Below are 21,563 nucleotides of genomic sequence, written 5' to 3' on the forward strand. Positions count from 1 at the left end.
GTGTCGGCTCTAAGGGCCAAACTTCCCTGCGGTGGCAGGCGGTGCAGAAAATTATACGCTACGGGGACTCCGGGGAGCGTACAACGGAGGGCTGAACGTCTGTGCATCCACAGCTGCCCAACTGCTGGACTCCTGGGGAAGCACAGAACAGAGGCGGAGGAGGGGCATGGAAAACACGGCCGACACTCCACAGCTGAAAGGCGGGAAAGAAGACTGCCCCTGGACCTGGCAACATACAGGAAGACTTGTACAGACATCAGATGGCCCATACTGGTACACAGGAGCACAGGAGAAGGGTGGGCAGACAGAACATAGGAGACACAGGATAAGGGAGGACACTGAGGAAGGAGGGGGCGCAGGAGATGTACTGGCAGCCAATTGGGAGCTAGGGGTGTGACAAGGCCATCCCTCCATTGAAGGGCTGTTACACCCCTAGCTTCCGATGGCGTCAAGATACAATAATACCCATTACTACACCTGTGCTGCCAGCCTTGACTTCAGCTTGTTTCCTCACTATGCTCTTGTTCAGACCTACAGGTACCATGCTTTAGCCCAGTGCAGCCTCTGCAGCCACAAAACTGGAACTCTATCAGTAACAGCTTGTGGACCTCGCAGCAAAGTTGGTATCACATTTGATGGGGAGGGAGGGGTTAGTGTCAAAACTGGGGTTCCACAGGTGCTGCCACCTTTGATAGCCCAAAACTAATCTGGTGCGTGGCAAGGTGGATTTACATTAGTCTGCCTGGTAGATTAATTTTTGGAGTTAAGAATTGAACAAACTACCTTAAAACAGAGTGCGAAAATGAGGGGAAAAATTGCATTTTTCCCTATTTCTGACGATTTTCCCTTAAATTAAAAAAAAAATTAACTAACACCCACTTCAATTTTAAATAAGGAAGTCTCATTATGTGCCAAAAACAAAGAAACAAAAAAAAATACATTTTGGGGTAGACTAAGAAACAGAAAAAAATTCACCTTTAGAACACAGCATTCCAGAAGGTTAAATTTTGCTTTGGGCACAAAGACCCAAAACACCTCTGGTCATGAAGAGGTTAAACTTTATTACCAGTGAGGTGGTAATAAATGTACAAGGAGCGAACATTTAATCATATCTTTCCAGCATAACAAATCACTGAGCCATCGTACAGAAAACATAATCCTGTCCCAAACCACAATGGATGGTCCTTAGACATTAAAGGGGTTGTCCCGCGAAACAAAGTGGGGGTATACACTTCTGTATGGCCATATTAATGCACTTTGTAATGTACATTGTGCATTAATTATGAGCCATACAGAAGTTATTCACTTACCTGCTCCATTGCTAGCGTCCTCGTCTCCATGGTGCCGTCTAATTTTCAGCGTCTAATCGCCCGATTAGACGTGCTTGCGCAGTCTGGTCTTCTCCCTTCTGAATGGGGCCACTCGTGCCAAAGAGCTGCTCCTCGTAGCTCCGCCCCATCACGTGTGCCGATTCCAGCCAATCAGGAGGCTGGAATCGGCAATGGACCGCACAGAAGACCTGCGGTCCACCGAGGGTGAAGATCCCAAGGTGAAGATCGCAAGGTAAGTAAGAAGTCACCGGAGCGTGGGGATTCGGGTAAGTACTATCCGTTTTGGTTTTTTTTAAACCCCTGCATCGGGTTTGTCTCGCGCCGAACGGGGGGGCTATTGAAAAAAAAAAAACGTTTCGGCGCGGGACAACCCCTTTAACTTTGGCGTACTCCTATATCTTACAGCTCAGCAGCGCCAAATATTCCTCTGGTGGCAGCGTTTAGTACAATTTTTTTTTCTAGAAATCTAAACCCCCCACTCCACTGAGTACACACAGCAACTTTTATTGGCTTCTGCCCCATAGTTTTATTTTGCTAAAGACCTCTGAATGCCTCTAGTTTATTTATGGTCGTCCTGTACATATGTGCTTCAATGGTACTCGGCTATTAGTCATCGCATCATTGCAAGGGTCTAACAAAGGCAACCAGAAACCAATGGAAGCCGAGGCAACAGACCCTCCCGCTCTTCAGGGTATGTTGCTTATCATCACTTCTAAGCCTCTGGGACACAGAATTATTACTGGACCCTCTAAGCTTTGCTCACCACCATAATTCATAGCACTCACCTGCAAAGCAGTCTGATGGCAGGTACGGCTCATTGTAATGTCCATTGCAAACAATAACGGCATCAAATATATCCATCTTCCTGTTTCCCTTATGTTCTATTTGAATATTCCACTTTCCTGTTTTTGCAAAATCTGGATGTTGTTTTACACTACAAACTTTAGTCTAGATAGAGTAAAGACAGCATTAATGTGTGTCTTGGAGCCTTCTAAAGTGTCTCTTATGCATGGTTATCACAATATACAACACACAGCCAGGTTAGTCCAAGTTCTTAGAGGCTCCTGGGCGTAAAATGACAAGTCATATGATGCATGGTTAGCCATACACATCATTATATATACACATGAAGGGTTTTCCAATAGTTGCAGCTTTGGACCCCAGCCGATCAGGTGATTGGGTGCCTGATGTCAGCACCACAATGCACAGGGGTTGGAGGGGCAGCTGGCGGTGCTTGTAGCTGCCAGCGCAGCACTCAATAAAATCAATAGAAACTGCATCTGCAGTTACAAGTGCCAGCCACTACACAGGGGTCGGAGCAGCCGCTTGCACTCCAACCCCTGTGTATCTCAGCACTGACAGCAGGCGCCCAATCCGTTGATCGGCTGGGGTCCTCAGTGGTGATTCCCAACCTATCAACTATTGATCGGGTAAACAAAGGGAGAAAAAAAACTGGTTCAGATGCAACCTTTTTTCAGAGAAGCACGAGATGTTATGTTTAGCTCAACTCCTCCATTTTATTTTAGATCAGCATATAAGCATGTTTCAGGGCTGCGGCGGCCCTTTCTCAGTACTTGCTGGAAATACACATCCGGCGTTGGTGTGTCCTCCTGGTTGTCTCGTGCTTCTCTAAAAAAAGGTTACTTCTACATCCGTGTTTTTAGCCTGCTCATACGTCCACATGGGTGGGTCAGATTCTGCAGCGAAATCCGGCCCTGGCAGCAGCGGTATCCACGCATACCTGGTTTCTTTTTCTCTACTCTGTACTGTGGAGGGTCCACACAGCTCGCCGTCAGACATGCACAGTACAGATAGTTTTTTTTAAATTCCTGCTTTTCCCGCGTCATTGCCTAGCAATGACTCTGAATCTGCAACTTTTCTGCAATGTAAATTGCGGATGGACCACGGATCAGACTGCTTCCATTGACTTTAATGGAAGCCGTCCACGTGGAATCCGCGAAAAAAATAAATGGAGCATGCTGCGATTTTTCATTTGCGGTTTCCGCTTGTGTGCATGAAGAATCACTTTTTCATAGCATGCTATGGGAGGTATTCGCTGCGGAAACCAGAGGCAGATGCCCACTCCAGATTCTGCAATACAAATCCGCCCGTGTGCATGCACCCTAAAGGTGTGACCATAATTAGTGTTTTCATTTCCACACGAAAAAGGGAGAAAACGGCTAACGAAGATTCTAATTTATAGCCTTTAGGCTTCCGGATAGTGCTTCGCCTCTTCCTTGTTACTCTCATTCTCCAAACGATCAACTATTGATGACCTCTCCTGCAGCCCCCATGTAATCCTGAGAAGAGGTCATCAATAGTATTTTGCATTGAAAACCCCTTTTAAAACTTGTCAAACTCCTATGTCTTGTTGCTAGGAGCATCCGGAAAGCACTTGAGGAAATCAGGAAGTTTAGTCCCTGGGCAACTGACACCTTTGCCTTACTTATAATCTGTTTCAATAAATATATGTATATAACAGTATTTCAGTTAACCAACAAAGAGAGTATTAACAGGATGTGTATTTTGTCAGTTATTGAATAAATTGAAGGGTTGATTACTAATGGATTTATAATGTAGATTTATTGCATAGCGGAATGATACTTTTTGTATCAAAATATATTAGAAGCACAAACTTTACAGTGTGCGAAGTAAGCTGATGGGGCAGACAGGGAGCGGCGGTGCAGGACTTAGCAGGAAACGGTGACCGTACGACTGTTCTTTTATGGCAGGGAGAGCTGTCTTTTATAGATAACAAAGATCTTGGACAACCCCTTTAAAGTAAAATAATATGACATGCAGGTGGTCATATACAGAAGTAAGTGCCACATACAAGTTTTGTGTGGGTGCTTTCAGATGGGTGGAATTATACCGCATGGACAATTCTGCAGACCCATGTAATGCTATGGGGCTTGAAATCTGCATCATTTGAAATCAAACATCTTTAATTCAAATCTGCAGTAGAAAAGGTTATCACTATGGAACCAACCATGTCTCAGAATACTTGTTGTGGATTTCCAACATACAGAAGATATAATTCTGCAATTAAAATCTGCAGTTAAAAAACCCAAGATCTCGTGTTATATTACCATCTGTTGGGTTAGAGTTAAACTGGAGGAGAAGAGTTTTGATAGTGTTGCCTGATTTTATTATTAAAACTCCTCTAGAAGGGTTACAAATATCATTTCATAATGCCAATCGCAGAAAGAATAGCTGAGTATGAAATCATAATACTGGCAGGTTGTACTCTCCCTTCCCATGTATGCTTGTTACATGTTGTATCTTCTGATATTTCTGTTTAATTGTCAAAACTTCAATAAAAATTGATTTCTAAAAAAAAAAAAAAAAAACCAAGAAATTCTGCAAAATATTCCACAAAACCCATTCAGCAGTTAGAAAATCACAACAAAACCTAAACTGCGCTGCATCCTGCAGCCTAATTTTGCCTGTGTGAAAGCACCCTTAGGCTGGGTTCACACAGGGCGGATTTGCCGCGGAAATTCCGTGTGGAATTTCGCCGCGGCAAGTCCGCCTGGGGCCGCTAATCTCGGGATTAGCCAGCCATGTGGACGAGATTTCTCCGAAATCTCGTCCACACGGGACGGCCAATCCGCTGCAGTAAATCAGGCAGAAACCGCGGCTGCGGCGAACGCTGCCGCGGCTTTGCCGAATGCAGCATGTCTATTTATTTTTTCTTTCGGTTGCGGCCGCGCTCTCCTCTATGGGATCGCCAGCCGCAGCAGAAGAGCGAGCGAGCGGCCGGGCCGCTTCAAAGGCGCCGCAGGTTTTTCCGCGGCGGTTCTCCCGGCGGAAATCTCGCGGTCTTTGCTGCGGCCAAACCGCGGGATTTCCGTCGGGAATCCGCCCCGTTTGACCCCAGCCTTAGGGCTCCTGTCCACGGGCAGTTGTGCACTGCGTTGCTATGGAAAGTGCAGCTCCCCTGTCCACGAGTGGAGAACCATAGCAATTCTCTGCTCGCAGGCGGCATGCCGCAATTTGCCGCGATTCTCCTCGGTGAGCCCATCTGTCAGACATGCTCACTGCAGAAAACTGACAGTTCTGTCCCCTGCTCCCCGGCAGCGATATTTCGCAATGCCTGTGGACAGGGGGCCTAAAATATTCTGTTGCAGAATGATAATTATGTTTGTACACACTTATTAACTTTTGCACTATTTTCTTGTATATCAAATAAAAACTGAAGCAACTTTGTACAGTTTTGATTAAAAATCTCCAAATGTTTTATGTACACAGTACTGATACAAAGTTACAGACTACAAACAAATCATGTTGTCTGATTCTGCAGTCATACTCCACTCTGTCCGCCCCTTACTTCCTGCTATAATACATTCAGAAGGTAAGCGAGAAGTAGGGGGATGTGGTATCAGACTACACAAGGTTTAATCGACAGTTGTAACTATGTAAATACACAAGATAGAAGGATACTTTTAATCAAGACTGTTTACAAAGTTACTTCATGTTTGTATTTTATATCCATTGGGAAATAAACAGGTGCAAAAGTTTAAACTATCCTTTAAAGGAGTATTCTATGCTTTTTTTCAACTAATAACCAATCAGGGACCTGTATAGGTCAGCAGTAGTTTATGAACAGGGGTTCACTGCTCTGGATCCATGTCCGTCATTTGATTGTCCGGACCGCTATCGGTGCAGTAAGCCGAGCATTGTTATCAGTGGTCAGTGAAGGAAGTGGGAGTGCCGGCTTCATTCCCACTGAAATCAATGGGAGCGCTGTACTTCTATTCCATTTCCTGCTCCTAATTACAGTCCAGTCTTGTCAGTATCAGGAAGTGTAATAGCGGTACAGCACATTGCTCTGGTAATGGGCCGAAAGATCAGCTGATGGACAAGAATCACGAGTGGCAGACCCCTGTCCACCAACTAGGGGGGTCTGAATATCCCTTTAACTGTAACTTTGAAAACACTCAGTTGAGAAAAAATATTTAATATTTTGTTCTTAACATTGGAATTACCTGAAACGTAATGTATTTATAAAGGCTGAAGTGTTCTGCATACAGGTGGAGGTATTCTAAGATTCTGGAATGATGCAGAAACACAGGGAAGTCTTCAGGCATTGGGAAGTCACTGTAGCCCATCATCTCTTTGGAAGTATTTGTGAACACTGATTTATAAATACTAGCTCTGTCTTCTTCCACAGTTTCCTATAGGAACAGACATAGAGGAGTGAAAAGCAGAACACATGTGGTGCATATTTATTGTTAATCCGTTCTAACTTATATCACTTGTATGATTTGAAGGCTATGGACAGCACTAATATTTTCAAGTATATTAGTGATTACCTTGAGTTAAAAGAATGTTTTACTAAGTTTCAGACTTTAATCCATTTTCAAATCCCTTGATAGGTTGTTTGCCAGTAAGTGTGGGATTTACTCTTTGGAGTGTATAGAGGGCACAAAAGGAGGATACCAAAACTGTGTACAGCATTAGTGATTGCTTTAACTTAAAAGAAAGTCTTGCTAAATTTCAGACTTCAATCTCACTTCGCTAATCCATTTTCAGACCCCTTTATATGTTGTTTACAAGTAACTTTTAGACTTACGGCAATTTTACATGTAATGAGTGTCAGGCAAACGATGTCGACAGTCGTCCCCGTGTATACACGCTCATGTGTTGTTGCACAGGAGCGAGTATAACTGGATCACTCACAGCACGGCCAGCAGGAAGGCGGGGCGGCTGGAGGACAGTTCTCTTCCCCGCTCTCCCCCTCCCTTCTCCGTTCACTCTAAGCAGCAGCCACTCAGTAATGAACAGATGTTGTTTACATTGAATGATGTGTTGTTCGGTTTTTAAGCATGCTGAAAACTGAAGGACTGCGCGACTCTTGTCCAGTAGTTCAGTTTCTGCATGCTTTTAAATGGGACGATTATCATTCAAAACCCTGGTTTTGAACAACCAGGACGATAATCGTCTTGTGTAAAAGGGCCTTTATGCTTTGAAGATTGTAGAGTGCACAAAAGAGGTGTGATAAAGGTGTGAGCTGCACAAAGGGGACCACTATTGCTATATTGGATACTATTACCATGAATAGCACTATTTGTTACGGCACTAAGCCCCCCGAGCGCCAGTTGGGGTGCCCTGATCTCCTGCACCCCACTGTCCCTGCCTACTTGCCTCGGCCCTGGCTAACCCCAGGCGGACAACTGGGCGGCAGTCCCTGCACTGGCTCGGGACCTGGCGACTGCCTAGATGGAACTACTAACAGGGGACAGAGTGCCGACAGAAGAGGCAGGTGTAACAGACCAACAAAACTACTAGATGAATCAAGGCTGGAGGTGTAGCTCTCAGGCAAACGAAAAGATACTGACAAGCAACTAGGACAGACTAGAATAGACCTGACTAGAGGCTAGCAGAACCAATAACTGGCAGTGAGTTCAGGTCACTGCCAGCCTTTTAACTAAAAGCCTCCGCCCCGGGGCGGAGAGTGGGAGGAGCCGACTCTCCCACTGTTGCATAAGGGAGGTGGATGAGAGCGGGCGGCACCCTACGGGCGGACACGCCCACGCCGCAGCACGCTGGCTGCTCCACGCCGCCGAGAGATCCCTGACAGCACCGCTCCGGGACGCCGAAGCCGACCTCGGAGCGGCGCGCGCCGGCCGCGGGACCCAGCGCCGCCCTGCATGGTAACATTACCCCCCCTCTGACGGGGGACCTCCGGGCCCCCGGAAACTCGACCAGGCTTATCTGGAAAACGACGGTGGAACCGCCGTAGCAACACGGGAGCATGAACATCACATGCGGCCACCCAGGAATGATCTTCTGGTGGAAAACCCTTCCAGGCCACCAAGTATTGTAGGATTCCTCGACACCGACGAGAGTCCAGTATCTCCTGGACCTCGTATTCGACTTCATCCCGGACCAGGGTGGGTGGAGGGGGACCGGAGGTGGGTATCACCGAAGGGACAAAAGGTTTCAGCAGCGACTTATGGAATACCCTGTGAACCCTCCATGTGGCTGGCAACCCCAGCTCGTAGGCGAGTGGGTTCACCACACGTGTGATGGCAAACGGCCCCACGTAACGTGGCGCCAGCTTCAAGGACGGGACCCGCAATTTGAGATTTTTAGAAGACAGGTATACCTTCTGTCCCACCCTGTAAGGTTCAGACACAGACAAACTCTTCCCACTGCGCAACTGCATACGGGCCCCCGCTGCCTCCAAGTTTCTCTGCACCTCTTTCCATACTCCCCGAAGCGTATCTGTGGCGTCATCAGCTGCCGGACAGAGCGACGGAGTGGGGATTGCTGTAAGGAAGCGAGGATGCTGACCGTATACACTAAAAAATGGAGACACCCCAGTAGAAGAACAAAGGCGGTTGTTTAGTGCAAACTCTGCCAACGGCAGGAACTCTGCCCACTGGTAAGCCTTTTCGCTAGCAAACAACCGTAAATATTGCACTAAGTCTTGGTTCTTCCGCTCAGTCTGACCATTAGTCTGCGGGTGGAACGCTGACGAGAAGGAAAGCGACGTTCCCAGGTTTCTGCAGAAGGCACGCCAAAACTGCGACACAAACTGAACCCCGCGATCAGATACAATATTTTGGGGAACCCCATGTAGGCGAATTATTTCCTTTACAAAAATCGTGGCGAATTCTTTTGCCGAGGGTAGCTTTTTTAACGCCACAAAATGTGCCATCTTTGAGAACCGGTCGACCACCACTAAGATAGTGGTGCACTTCTGGGATTCTGGTAGGTCAGTGATGAAATCTACTGATAAGTGAGACCAGGGACTGGAAGGAACCGGTAGTGGTCTCAGGGGACCCTCCGGAGGACGCCGCCGACTCTTATTGCGAGCACAGACCGAGCAACCCCTCACAAAGTTGCGGATCTCCTGAGACATGCCTGGCCACCAGAAGTATCGGGAGCAAAGCTCCAGGGTCCCCTGGAACCCTGGATGCCCGGCGAGAGCCGACGAGTGGGACTCATCCATGACTCTAGGGCGTAGGGTCTCTGGCACAAACCATCTGCCCTCCGGCACCCCTGACGGAGCGTCCTGCTGAGCATCCTGTAGTTGAGGGACGAAGTTAGACTCTAACGCTGCCACCACCACGCCGGGGGCTAAGATATTCTCGGGAGTCATGGTCCCACTGTCTGGTACCCCAAAACTCCGTGACAAGGCGTCCGCCTTCACGTTCTTCTCTCCGGGGATATATGTCACGACGAAGTTAAACCTGGTGAAGAACAACGCCCACCTGGCTTGACGAGCAGTGAGTCTTTTCGCATTGGCGAGATATACCAGATTCTTGTGATCAGTATATACGGTAATTGGGTGTCTAGCACCCTCAAGATGGTGTCGCCACTCTTCCAGAGCCCATTTGATAGCCAACAATTCACGGTTACCCACGTCGTAGTTGCGCTCTGCTGAATTGAACTTTCGCGAAAAGAACGCACATGGGCTATAGCCAGACCTCCCACTGACTTCCTGCGACAATACTGCTCCTGTCCCCACTTCCGACGCGTCTACCTCAATAAAAAAGGGTAGTCGTGCGTCCGGCTGTATTAGCACCGGGGCAGTCGTGAATGCCTTTTTTAGACGGCTAAAGGCCTCAAGGGCTGCCGGTGACCATTTACCCAAGTCAGCCCCCTTCTTAGTCAGGTCGGTCAGAGGTTGAGCAATAACTGAGTAATTTCTAATGAATTTGCGGTAGAAATTTGCAAAACCTAAGAACCGCTGGAGAGCCTTGAGGTTGTCGGGTCTGACCCATTGGGAGATTGCTGCTACTTTATCAGACTCCATCTGAATCTCTGTGGGTGAGATTACATAACCCAGGAAGGATACTTGTTTAGAGCCAAATGTACATTTCTCTAATTTGACAAAAAGTTGATACTCGCGCAAACGGGTCAGGACCAACCTCAGGTGCCGCACATGTGAGTCCCAGTCAGGTGAGTACACCAGGATGTCGTCCAGATAGATGACCAGAAATACCCCCAGGAAGTCGTGGAAGACTGCGTTCATAAAACCCTGAAACACAGCGGGGGCATTACAGAGTCCAAAAGGCATGACCAGACATTCAAAATGTCCTAACGGGGTGTTGAACGCTGTCTTCCATTCATCTCCCTCTCTGATGCGAATTAAATTGTAAGCCCCCCTTAAGTCCAGTTTGGAGAACCAGTGAGCCCCTACCACCTGATTCAACAAGTCAGGAATTAGGGGCAAGGAGCACTGGTTCTTCACAGTGATTTTATTCAAGGCCCGATAATCCACACAAGGCCTTAGTGTCCCGTCCTTCTTCTCTACAAAGAAGAGACCTGCCCCGGCAGGGGACCTGGACGGCCGGATATGTCGGTTGGCCAGAGCTTCCGAGACATAGGACTTGAGGGCCTCATGCTCACGACCTGACAGATTGAAAATGGCTCCCTTAGGGATGGGACCGTCGGGAATCAGGTCGATACCACAGTCCCACTCCCTATGAGGAGGCAGGGCCTTAGACAGTTGTTTGGAGAATACGTCCTGAAAGTCTGACAAATACTCCGGAATGAGCACCGTATCTGCGGAGCACACAGCTATGGTAGACAGGTGATTGTGACACGATGACCCCCAATGAGTCAATTCCCGGGTGGACCAATCAAATTGGGGGTTGTGCAGTGCCAACCAGGGCATACCAAGCACCACATCAACCGACATTTTCCATAACCAAGAAAGACAGTTCTTCCGAGTGGAGGACCCCCACCGTGAACTGTAACCTTGGGGTCCTCCATCGTACCAAGCCTGTAGAGAGAGGGGTGGCATCAATGCTGGTAAAATGAATTGGCGTCTTCAACGCCACAAATTCCGCCATCAGAGAACGGACAAAACCCAGACTTATCAAGTTAGCGGCTGCTCCGGAATCAATAAACGCCCGCCCTGATCGGGAAAAATCCCAGAATCTCACATGACACGGTACCAAAAGTTTAGGAAGTACCTGAAGTCCTAGGCGATCCTCCCTGCAATCGCCTAGGACTCGGAGTTTTCCGCCGGTTCCGGCTGCGGGCGTTCAGACCTCAGTGGGCAGGTTATCACCCGATGTCCAGCTTTCCCGCAGTAGAGGCAGAGGCGATGCAACAAACGGATCCGGCGTCGCTCTTTGGGGTCCAGCGGGTCCACCTCCATCGGCTCGGGCGCAGAGACTGGTAAGGAGGAGGAGGGACCAGGGCCACTGACCTCCCTGACTCTACGGGTCTGCCTGTCCTGCTTCCTAGACCTGAGCCTCCTATCTGCCCTCACCGCTAGCTCCATAGCCTCCCTTAAGGACCCGGGAACGGGATGGGAAATTAACAGGTCTTTAACTGCGTCCGAGAGGCCCTGCAGAAAAACGTCCTTCAGCGCGCTATCGTTCCATGTCGTATCCCCCGCATAGCGTCTGAAGTTGGAGCAATAATCCTCCACACACGACGACCCCTGCCGCAGCGCCAACAACCGTGAAACCGCCAACCCCGCTCGGTCCGGTTCGTCGAAGATACCCCCGAGTTCCTGAAAAAAGGAGTCCACGGACTGCAGGCAGGAGGAACCCTCGGGGATGGAGAAAGCCCATGTCTGGGCCGAGCCCCGCAGCAGGGACATTATCAGCCCGACCCTCTGAGCCTCCGACCCGGAAGAACGGGGACGCATGCGAAAAAACAGGCGACACGCCTGTCGGAAGACAAAAAACTTGTTCCTCTCCCCAGAAAACACCTCGGGAAGAGGGCACTTGGGTTCGGGGCTGGTTGAGGCGTCCGACCCCTGCGACACCCCCCGCTGCTCCTGGGCCACCATGCGGGCGGATAAATCCTGGATCACAGGCACCAGGGCCTGCAGCTGGTTCGTGAGGGAACTGATCGCCTCCATGACAAACGGTTTTAAAGGGCCAGTTATTATGTTACGGCACTCTGCCCCCCGAGCGCCAGTTGGGGTGCCCTGATCTCCTGCACCCCACTGTCCCTGCCTACTTGCCTCGGCCCTGGCTAACCCCAGGCGGACAACTGGGCGGCAGTCCCTGCACTGGCTCGGGACCTGGCGACTGCCTAGATGGAACTACTAACAGGGGACAGAGTGCCGACAGAAGAGGCAGGTGTAACAGACCAACAAAACTACTAGATGAATCAAGGCTGGAGGTGTAGCTCTCAGGCAAACGAAAAGATACTGACAAGCAACTAGGACAGACTAGAATAGACCTGACTAGAGGCTAGCAGAACCAATAACTGGCAGTGAGTTCAGGTCACTGCCAGCCTTTTAACTAAAAGCCTCCGCCCCGGGGCGGAGAGTGGGAGGAGCCGACTCTCCCACTGTTGCATAAGGGAGGTGGATGAGAGCGGGCGGCACCCTACGGGCGGACACGCCCACGCCGCAGCACGCTGGCTGCTCCACGCTGCTGCACGCTGGCTGCTCCATGCCGCCGAGAGATCCCTGACAGCACCGCTCCGGGACGCCGAAGCCGACCTCGGAGCGGCGCGCGCCGGCCGCGGGACCCAGCGCCGCCCTGCATGGTAACACTATTACACTGTGGATGGGGAGGTTGTCTAGAGATGGTAATGTTGAAAAAGAGAAAAGCCTAAAATGTCAGGTCAACAGTCAAGCAGTCAAGATATATCTGCAGAGACAAGTCATTGCTGGAAGAAGCCTTCATGACGGTGTTGGCCAGATGGAGAAGAAAAGGGAAAGTGAACAACTCCAATCAGAGAAGATGTCACCTGTGATCACTGGATTTAACTGTACTGTATTCATTTATATGATCTGCAGAGTGCCGTGCAGAACCTGCATCTACCACCATGCAGAAACCAAAGTGCTAACGACCACTTGTCAGTCAATCCGTGTGTGTTACATGCAGAGCTTGACAGCACCTGTGATGTTAGTTATTGGCTCTTAGCACCGCCCCCTGATCACATGACTGTGACGTCATCAGATGTCTAGCTAATAAAAACTTTAAAGAAAATGTTATCTAAATGTACTTACTGTGAACCTCCAAAGTCCTCCAATTCCATCACTCTGCTCAAAACATGTGGGTTCCAGACCCTCTTCTAAGCAGCATTTGATGGCGGTGAGGCCACTGCACCCTGCACCAATAATAGCCACTCGCTTTGACATAGTTACTGTAAAATAAATGTTCAACAGTTTATTTAACTGTAAATATTGTCAAATCCATTCACTTTAAATACGGTATGCGAAGTCACATTAGCCAATGACAAAAAATAGCATGTAACTTTTTTTAACTTACATTTACTTAAAAAGTTGCATAATTCTGGACATTTAGTAAATGTTTATTAACTATTAAAGATTGTAAGCCAGCAACTGACCTAGATAAATAGGTGACCTACAAAGCTAGTAAGTGGAGCAATTTCTATGCTTCTTCAGCTATTTAAAGGGGTTTTGTCATTAGAAAAAAAATTCTATACTTACCTATTCCTCCCCAGGCAGTCTACTTACTGCATCTTCTACTCATCGATCTTTTCCTGGCTCCTGCAGTCTCCCGGGTCACCTCACTGCAAGCTGTCCGGATCCTCTTCTTCCTGTTATGCAGCTGCTTTCTTCTTCCTGCAGGTCAGTGTAGGCTACATCACTAATAATATAGTGTTCACTGCCCAGCAGGGAGTGCCGAATGCTATGCGGCGCTAATGCCGAGACTGCGCATGTGCGGTGTCTCGCGGCGTTAGTATAGAAACGCTGGCGTCGAGACAGCATGCATGTGCAGTCTCTGTATAAGCCATTCAATGCTCCCTGCTAGGAAGTGAACGCTATGTCACTAGTGACGTAGCATACATTGACCTGCAGGAAGGAGAATGCTGGCAATGTACGTAACGTTACTGGAAGTAGAAGAATCCGCCGGCTGGAGGTGAAATGATCCAGGGGACTGCAGGAGCGAAGGAAGAAGATGCGGTAAATAGACTGCCTGGGGAAGAATAGGTAAGTATAGATTTTTTTTTTTTATGACAAAACCCCTTGAAGGGTTTTTTGACCTTAGAAATCTAAAGGGGTTGTCATCATTTTAAACAATAAAACAAAATGTTGCTGACGATCCTAAGCCCCGGCATTCCAGCGTTGCAGCCTCCTTGATTTCTGTTGACAACAGAAGTCAGGTAACTGCCACCTGCCAATCAAAGACTTCAGCATCACCATTCAGAAGTCCTGGACTCATGGCGCCCATGATATAAGTACTGATGCCAGGAGAACGAACAGTAATGCGAGGCTGCAGTGCTGGATTGCCGGGGCTTTGGAGGGTAAGTGCCCATTTGTTTTATTTTTTTTAAATAATGTGTCTAAATTCTAAAAGTTATTTACTAACTGGACAATCCCTTTAACACCACAGGATGTACAGTTACATCATGGGAGCTCAGGGGTTGTACGGAGCGTCAGGCTCCCTTTGAAGTTAATAGTACAGAGGTAAATTCACTTATGGATACAACATAGGACAACATTTTAAAAAATGCGCAAAGATATGGTAATGCTTGATAGCCAAAAATAAGTGATCCCATTTGTGACGTTTTCTAACATTGTGGAGCAGGTTGCTGCATACAGCGCACGGATGCATGACTTATTAAGCAAAAATAGTACGTTTTATAATTAGAGATGAGCGAGTATACTCGCTAAGGCACATTACTCGAGCGAGTAGTACCTTAGCCGAGTATCTCCCCACTCGTCTCTAAAGATTCGGGGGGGGGGGGGCAGGGAGCGGCGGGGAGGAACGGAGGGGAGATCTCTCTCTCTCCCTCTCTCCCCCCGCTCCCCGCCGCAACTCACCTGTCACCCGCGCCAGCCCCCGAATCTTTAGAGACGAGCGGGGAGATACTCGGCTAAGGCACTACTCGCTCGAGTAATGTGCCTTAGCGAGTATACTCGCTCATCTCTATTTATAATCCATTCCCATTGTCAAATAAACATTTAACAATGACATTTTAAGACACACAACATGTTTTCGAGTACAGTACCTTGATCCGAGACAGTCTCTGCAGCAAGTAATGCACTTCAGTTACAGAAAGAAGACTGATAAAAGGTAATAAGTAACCCGTGTTCATAGCCGCAAGTTATATGTCTGCCCTAAGAAAATTGCACAATCTGTATCACTGTTTGAATCTGAATAGTTTCAAGCTTTAACCAGAATACACAGAGATAAGAAGAGCACAAGTCTTGTCCCAAATTGCAGAACCTTACCAAGGTCTGAGAAATGCAGAAGTGCATTCACCCTGAGTGGTCTGTTCAAGTGAAATCCAAATTCCAAGCTAAATCCCACTTCATTGATACAAGAAGTACTCTCTATAAAGGGCCTTATTCTAGAGTCGATGGGTTTGTATTTTAGACGTAACAATTATCACATATTTTTGTTTTCTTAACTACATTTACGCCATAATCATCCCATGTAGTTTCCTATTGATTGCGTTATACTGCTGCCATCTTGTGGCCATTTTGGTGTACTACACTGTAAACTGTATCTTCACTGTTCTATGCTCCCACCTCTAGATTTTCAAGATTAATTCACAATTATTCTTACTCTTTTAGATGTCTAGCTTTCATTATGCTTTTTTTTAAAAAACACAGGAGTCACATGCAAAAAAATGTAATATGCTCTTTTTCTGATGAAAGCAAGCTATATTATTGCTGAGACTTTGTTCCAGAAATTCCATCTGTAAGTTCTCCCTCAACTAAAGAGTCAATGGCTGTTCTAAGTTGAATGTGTCTGTCCTTGTCAGATGTCAGACTTTGCACAGCTTTTAGTCTGACAGGTATCGGCATAGGAGATTGCCTGGGAATCTTTTCTCTCCAGATCAACTGTCATGTCCAACCTGGACGCCCCGGATCTGTCACTTGCAGATCTACCACAAATGCAAATAAATAAAGACAAAACAAGAATGGAATCAAAATATGCCAAACACTGTCCCTCTACAACCAAACACTGGGAAGGATCCTGCCTGAAAGCAGTGCTTTAAACCTAGGGCGCGTGCGCATTGTTGTGCGGCAGTGCACGAGCTGTCAAACTCCTGGTAACCATGGGAACGATCGGGACCAATCCTATGTCCCTCCACACGTGATCACCATGAGATCCAATCATGGTGCTCACAGTCACAGATGTTTAGTAAAGAAGTGACAAGCAGCTTCACTCTGCCCCCTTCTCTCTTTAGATCACTTCATTTCTGAGCAGAGAGAAGGAGACAGATGTTACAGTTGCCTGTGAAGCAGTTACATTAAAAAAAAATTACATCATATGAATTACATCATCTAAAATAGTTTTACAGGGTTAGTGTAGGTAGAGTAGATTTTACAGCTTTAGGGCATGATACATTTTATAATTATATATAATATCTATATATCTCTCATATAGATAGATAGATAGATAGATAGATTAGTGTGCTACAGAATATTTACAGGTTCCATTGTACGTTAGGGCATCACGTTATTGTCTGTTAGGGGTTAGTGTACATGTTTGTTAGACCATTATATGTAATACATTATATATCTATAGTACGTTAGAGTGAAGCTATATAAACTTTGTGAAAGTGAGACAGAGTATACTACCGGTTTTAGAATTTATGAGGGTAGGGACAGTAGAATCAATCAAACACGGTGTCCCCTAATCTGTCCATAAGTGGTAAAATTGTCTGGGAGCTAATCCAGCGCTTCCTGCACAAGGGGCATCACCTCCACACAGACAACTTTTATACAAGTGTGCCTTTATTTAAACTCCTGCACACATCAAACACCGGAGCATGTGGGACAATCCGGAAAAATAAAAAGGGCTTTCCACAGAGGCTGGTGGGAAAACAAATTCCGAAGGGAACATCCTACTTTTTTCAAAGTGATGAACTGATGGCAGTGAAATATAGGAACCGAAAAGATGTGCTTGTCCTCGGTACAATCCATACAAATGCCACAGAGGCCATCGGGGAGAGAGGTTCTGCATCTGACAGGCAAAAAACGGTGTGCATAATTAATTAAAATAAATTCATGGGGGGAGGGGCGTTGATTTAGCAGACCAGATATTGCAGCCGTATTTGGTTAAACGAAAAACAAGATCCAGGTATAAAAAAGTGGCCGTATACCTCATTCAAGTGGCGGTCCATAATAGTTCGGTCCTGTACAAAAAAGGAGGAGGAGATTCATATCCGGACTATCAGGGAAATGTAATTGCACACCTCCTCTTTCCAACTGAAGACCCCCGACTTTGTCAAGAATCTGAAGATGTCCGAAGACTAACAGAAAGACATTTTATTTGCCGAGTACCCATCACAACCAATAGGATAAACCCACAGAAAAGATGCAGAGTGTGTAGCAAACACGGGAGATGCAGTGATTCCCGCTACTATTGCCCCAAGTGTCCCACAGAACCCGACCTCTGCATCTCCCCACATTTTGAGACGTTCCTCACTCTTCCACATTATTAAAAAAATAATTTTTATACAAATCCCATGAATCCCATTTTTTATTCACATAGTATTACAAAATCATCTCCTGTACTGTGTGAAATTGATACTTTTTGATAAGCTGAATATCACAAGGTATGAACAAAAATGGTGGTTTACCATAATGCATATTTTAAATGTTAAAATTTCAATTTTTTCCATAATCTAAACTTTCTAAATTTTTACTATTCCCATAGATTAATGCATTAAGGGGTCTACTTCTCGTGCTACTCCTTTCATTTCGTGCCCTGCCACTCATCCACACATAGGATTATGGCCATAATGGACATATTTCTAAATACAGGAGAAACAGGGGTATCGGTTTTGGGGTGCATGTCTCTGTTTGCATGTACACTGTCTGAAAAACGACTTTAAAATGATACATTTGTCAAAAAATTCAAAAATCGCAATTTTTTTCCAACTGCTTTGCATAAAATCACTCAAAAACACTGCAGTAGAAATGCTCACTATTTCCCTTGATGAATGCATAGGGTTGTCTAGTTTTCAAAATGGGGTCATTTGTTGGGGTTTTCTCTTGTTTTAGCAGTGCAGTGCCTGAATGCTCCTGGGTGCTCCTTTCATTTTGGGTCCTGCCATGTGCCCCCAAAATAGGATTATGGGAACAATGGGCATATTTCTGAGCACTGGAGAAACAGGGGTATCAATTTTTTGGTGTATTTCTCAGTTTTCATGTGCTCTGCACAGAAAAAAAAAACTTTTCCAAAGGACACATTTGTAAAAAAAAAAAAAAAAATTTTAATATTTTTGCACATAATTTGCATTAATTCCTGCAAAAGAATGTAGCATAAAAATACCAACAACACTCCCCAAATAATACCTTAAGGGGTCTATTTTTCAAAATGGCATCATGTTCTGGGGTGACTATCAGTCTGATACCTATGAGCCTCTGCAAACTTGGGTTGGTATATAAAAAGAAAATGTACTTCAAAATTTTATAATTACTGTTAGATTTGTAAGTCTCCTAAATTCGGCAAAAATCCAAAAAAAATTTACAAATATGTTTCCAAAATAAAGTAAACAGATGGAGATACATATTTGATGATAAAAAATGTACTATATATTGTGAGGGATTAGCGTTTAGGATCGGTAGCAACCTGGGCATAAGCAGTCAGAGACAGTGACACATAGGATAAAGTCTTTAGTCCAGGCTTTGCCTGGGTTTATTTCCAAGCAAACAAAAGCAAAATACAGGCCTTAACATCAGGCAAACATAACGTAAATCCTGCTCGTCTGAGCACTTACTATACATGTAGCGTCCCTGTCTACGTACTGGTAAACAAATGGCTCCTGCACACAGCCAGCCAGGACTCTCAGACCTGCAGAGGTCTCAGCTCTCCTCCTGGCCCTGTAGGCCCAGGCTTTATAAGGCCTGGTACCAGCCCCACCTGGTACGTGGGAGTGACCATCCCACCCTTCACTTTGGTCACTCCAGGAAAAGCCGGCCCGGATTATGTGGCTTGGAGCCACTTACATACTACAACGTGTTAGTGGCTTAATGCTACTAACACTATACTGCCTGCTTCCTCCACCGAGCCCAGGCTGCTCAGTGGCACGCATCTGCCCAAGCGCTCCCCAAGGCAGCATAGGAGAGCATCCTAGGCGACACATACCTGCCCTCCAGCACCTTGCCGGTCACCGTCTCACATACCCTCCCCCTCTGTTCGAGCCTGTGGGGTCGGACACCTTTCGCCGTCATGCAATGCGTCCTTGATAAGGCATCGGCATTGCCCTGTAGCTTTCCGGCCCTGTGCTCTACCGAAAAGCTAAAATTTTGAAGGGTCAGGAACCATCTAGTGACTCTGGCATTTCTTTCTTTTGCTTGTGACATCCAGGTTAAGGGGGAGTGGTCTGTGATCAGCCTGAAGTGCCGACCTAGCAGGTAGTATTTTAGGGATTCCAGAGCCCACTTGATGGCTAGGCACTCCCGCTCAAGGATACTGTAATTTTTTTCCGGTGGCGTGAGCTTCCTGCTCAGATAAATTACGGGATGTTCCTCTCCCTCTACTTCTTGGGACAGAACTGCTCCCAGTCCCACATCGGACGCGTCTGTTTGGACAATAAATTCCCTTTTAAGATTGGGTGTGACTAACACTGGACGTCTACAGAGGGCCCGTTTTAATTCTTGGAACGCCTTTTCTACGTCAGGGTTCCACTTGACCATGACTGACTTACTGTTCTTGGTCAAGTCTGTTAGGGGCGCTGCTATGCTAGCAAAGTTTTGTACGAACCGCCTATAGTACCCTACAATGCCTAAAAAGGCTCTCACCTGCTTTTTAGTTGTGGGTTGTGGCCAGTTCTGAACGGCTTCAACTTTATTGACCTGGGGTTTTATAATACCCCTACCTATTATATACCCCAGGTATCGTGCTTCTTCAAGACCCAGGGCGCACTTCTTTGGGTTTGCTGTGAGCCCTGCTTTTCTAAGGGAGTTCAGTACTGCCTGTACCTTGGGTAGATGGCTGTCCCAGTCTTCGCTAAAGATGATGATATCATCTAAATATGCTGACGCATATTGACGATGGGGTTTGAGTATGATATCCATCAATCTTTGGAAGCTTGCTGGGGCTCCATGCAAACCGAAGGGTAGGCAGATGTACTGAAACAACCCTTCTGGTGTGGCAAACGCAGTCTTTTCTTTCGCGCTGTCCGTAAGGGGAACCTGCCTTTAGTAAGGTCGAGAGTGGAAAAGTACCTGGCATGACCCAGTCTCTCAATTAACTCGTCCACTCTCGGCATTGGGTATGCGTCAAATTTTGACACGTCATTTAGCTTCCGGAAGTCGTTACAGAAGCGCAGAGAGCCATCAGGTTTTGGTATCAGCACGATAGGGCTGGACCATTCGCTTTTCGACTCCTCAATTACTCCGAGGTCTAGCATTTTCTTGACCTCCTCTGAGATGGCTCGTCTGCGGGCTTCTGGAACCCTGTACGGTTTCAACTGAACCTTTACCCCTGGTTCAGTTATAATGTCATGTTTTATGACACCAGTACGCCCTGGTATATCAGAGAACACATCTGAATTACGTTGTATAAATTCCCTCGACTCTTGTTGTTGGGATTTGGACAGGGACCCTGATACACACCTCTGGGACCGCACCATGGGGGGTGCTTACTGCAGTCAGGGCTTCTCTGTCCTTCCATGGCTTAATTAGGTTTACATGGTACAACTGTTCTGGTTTCCACCTACCTGGCTGGTATACCTTATAGTTTACCTCTCCGACTTTCTCAATTATTTCATAGGGCCCTTGCCATTTTGCTAGGAATTTACTTTCTAAGGTGGGCACCAACACTAGTACTCGATCCCCAGGGTTGAAGGTTCTCACCTTGGCGGACCGGTTATATACCCGGCTTTGGGCTTCTTGAGCCTGCTGTAAATGTTCTCTAACAATGGGCATGACCGCCGCAATTCGATCTTGCATGAGGGAGATGTGTTCAATAACACTCCTGTAGGGGGTGGACTCGTGCTCCCAGGTCTCCTTAGCTACATCAAGGAGCCCTCGGGGATGTCTACCATACACTAATTCAAAGGGAGAGAACCCAGTGGAGGATTGTGAGACTTCACGGATTGAGAACATTAAATATGGCAGCAGACAGTCCCAGTCCTTCCCATCCTTATTGACTACCTTTTTTAGCATGCTTTTTAGGGTCTTATTGAATCTCTCAACCAGACCATCCGTCTGTGGGTGGTACACCGACGTCCGTAAGTCCTTAATATTCAGCAGCTTACACAATTCCTTCATGACCTTTGACATAAAGGGGGTTCCTTGGTCCGTCAGGATCTCTTTTGGGATGCCCGTGCGGGAGAACATGTGAAGTAGTTCCTTTGCAATACCCTTGG

At 46.8% G+C, this 21,563-nt stretch overlaps 1 protein-coding gene across 3 annotated transcripts in view; it reads right to left on the reverse strand.

Moving 5' to 3' along the window:
• Window positions 1-21,563, reverse strand: part of LOC136621647 (dimethylaniline monooxygenase [N-oxide-forming] 2-like) — a 54,942-nt gene that overhangs the window by 19,240 nt on the left and 14,139 nt on the right. For 2 of the 3 annotated variants that reach the window (XM_066597289.1, XM_066597290.1), the window contains 3 exons: window positions 13,270-13,406; window positions 6,320-6,508; window positions 2,117-2,279 (listed from right to left, as the gene is read on the reverse strand). In XM_066597289.1, coding sequence (XP_066453386.1) covers window positions 2,117-2,279; window positions 6,320-6,508; window positions 13,270-13,406 — 489 coding nt within the window. Of the gene's footprint in view, window positions 1-2,116; window positions 2,280-6,319; window positions 6,509-13,269; window positions 13,407-15,239; window positions 15,325-21,563 lie in introns of those variants that run through there. The other variant, XM_066597291.1, reaches the window with a different exon arrangement.

The sequence above is a fragment of the Eleutherodactylus coqui genome, chromosome 3 (genome assembly GCF_035609145.1).
Source record: "Eleutherodactylus coqui strain aEleCoq1 chromosome 3, aEleCoq1.hap1, whole genome shotgun sequence".
Taxonomy (NCBI): domain Eukaryota; kingdom Metazoa; phylum Chordata; class Amphibia; order Anura; family Eleutherodactylidae; genus Eleutherodactylus; species Eleutherodactylus coqui.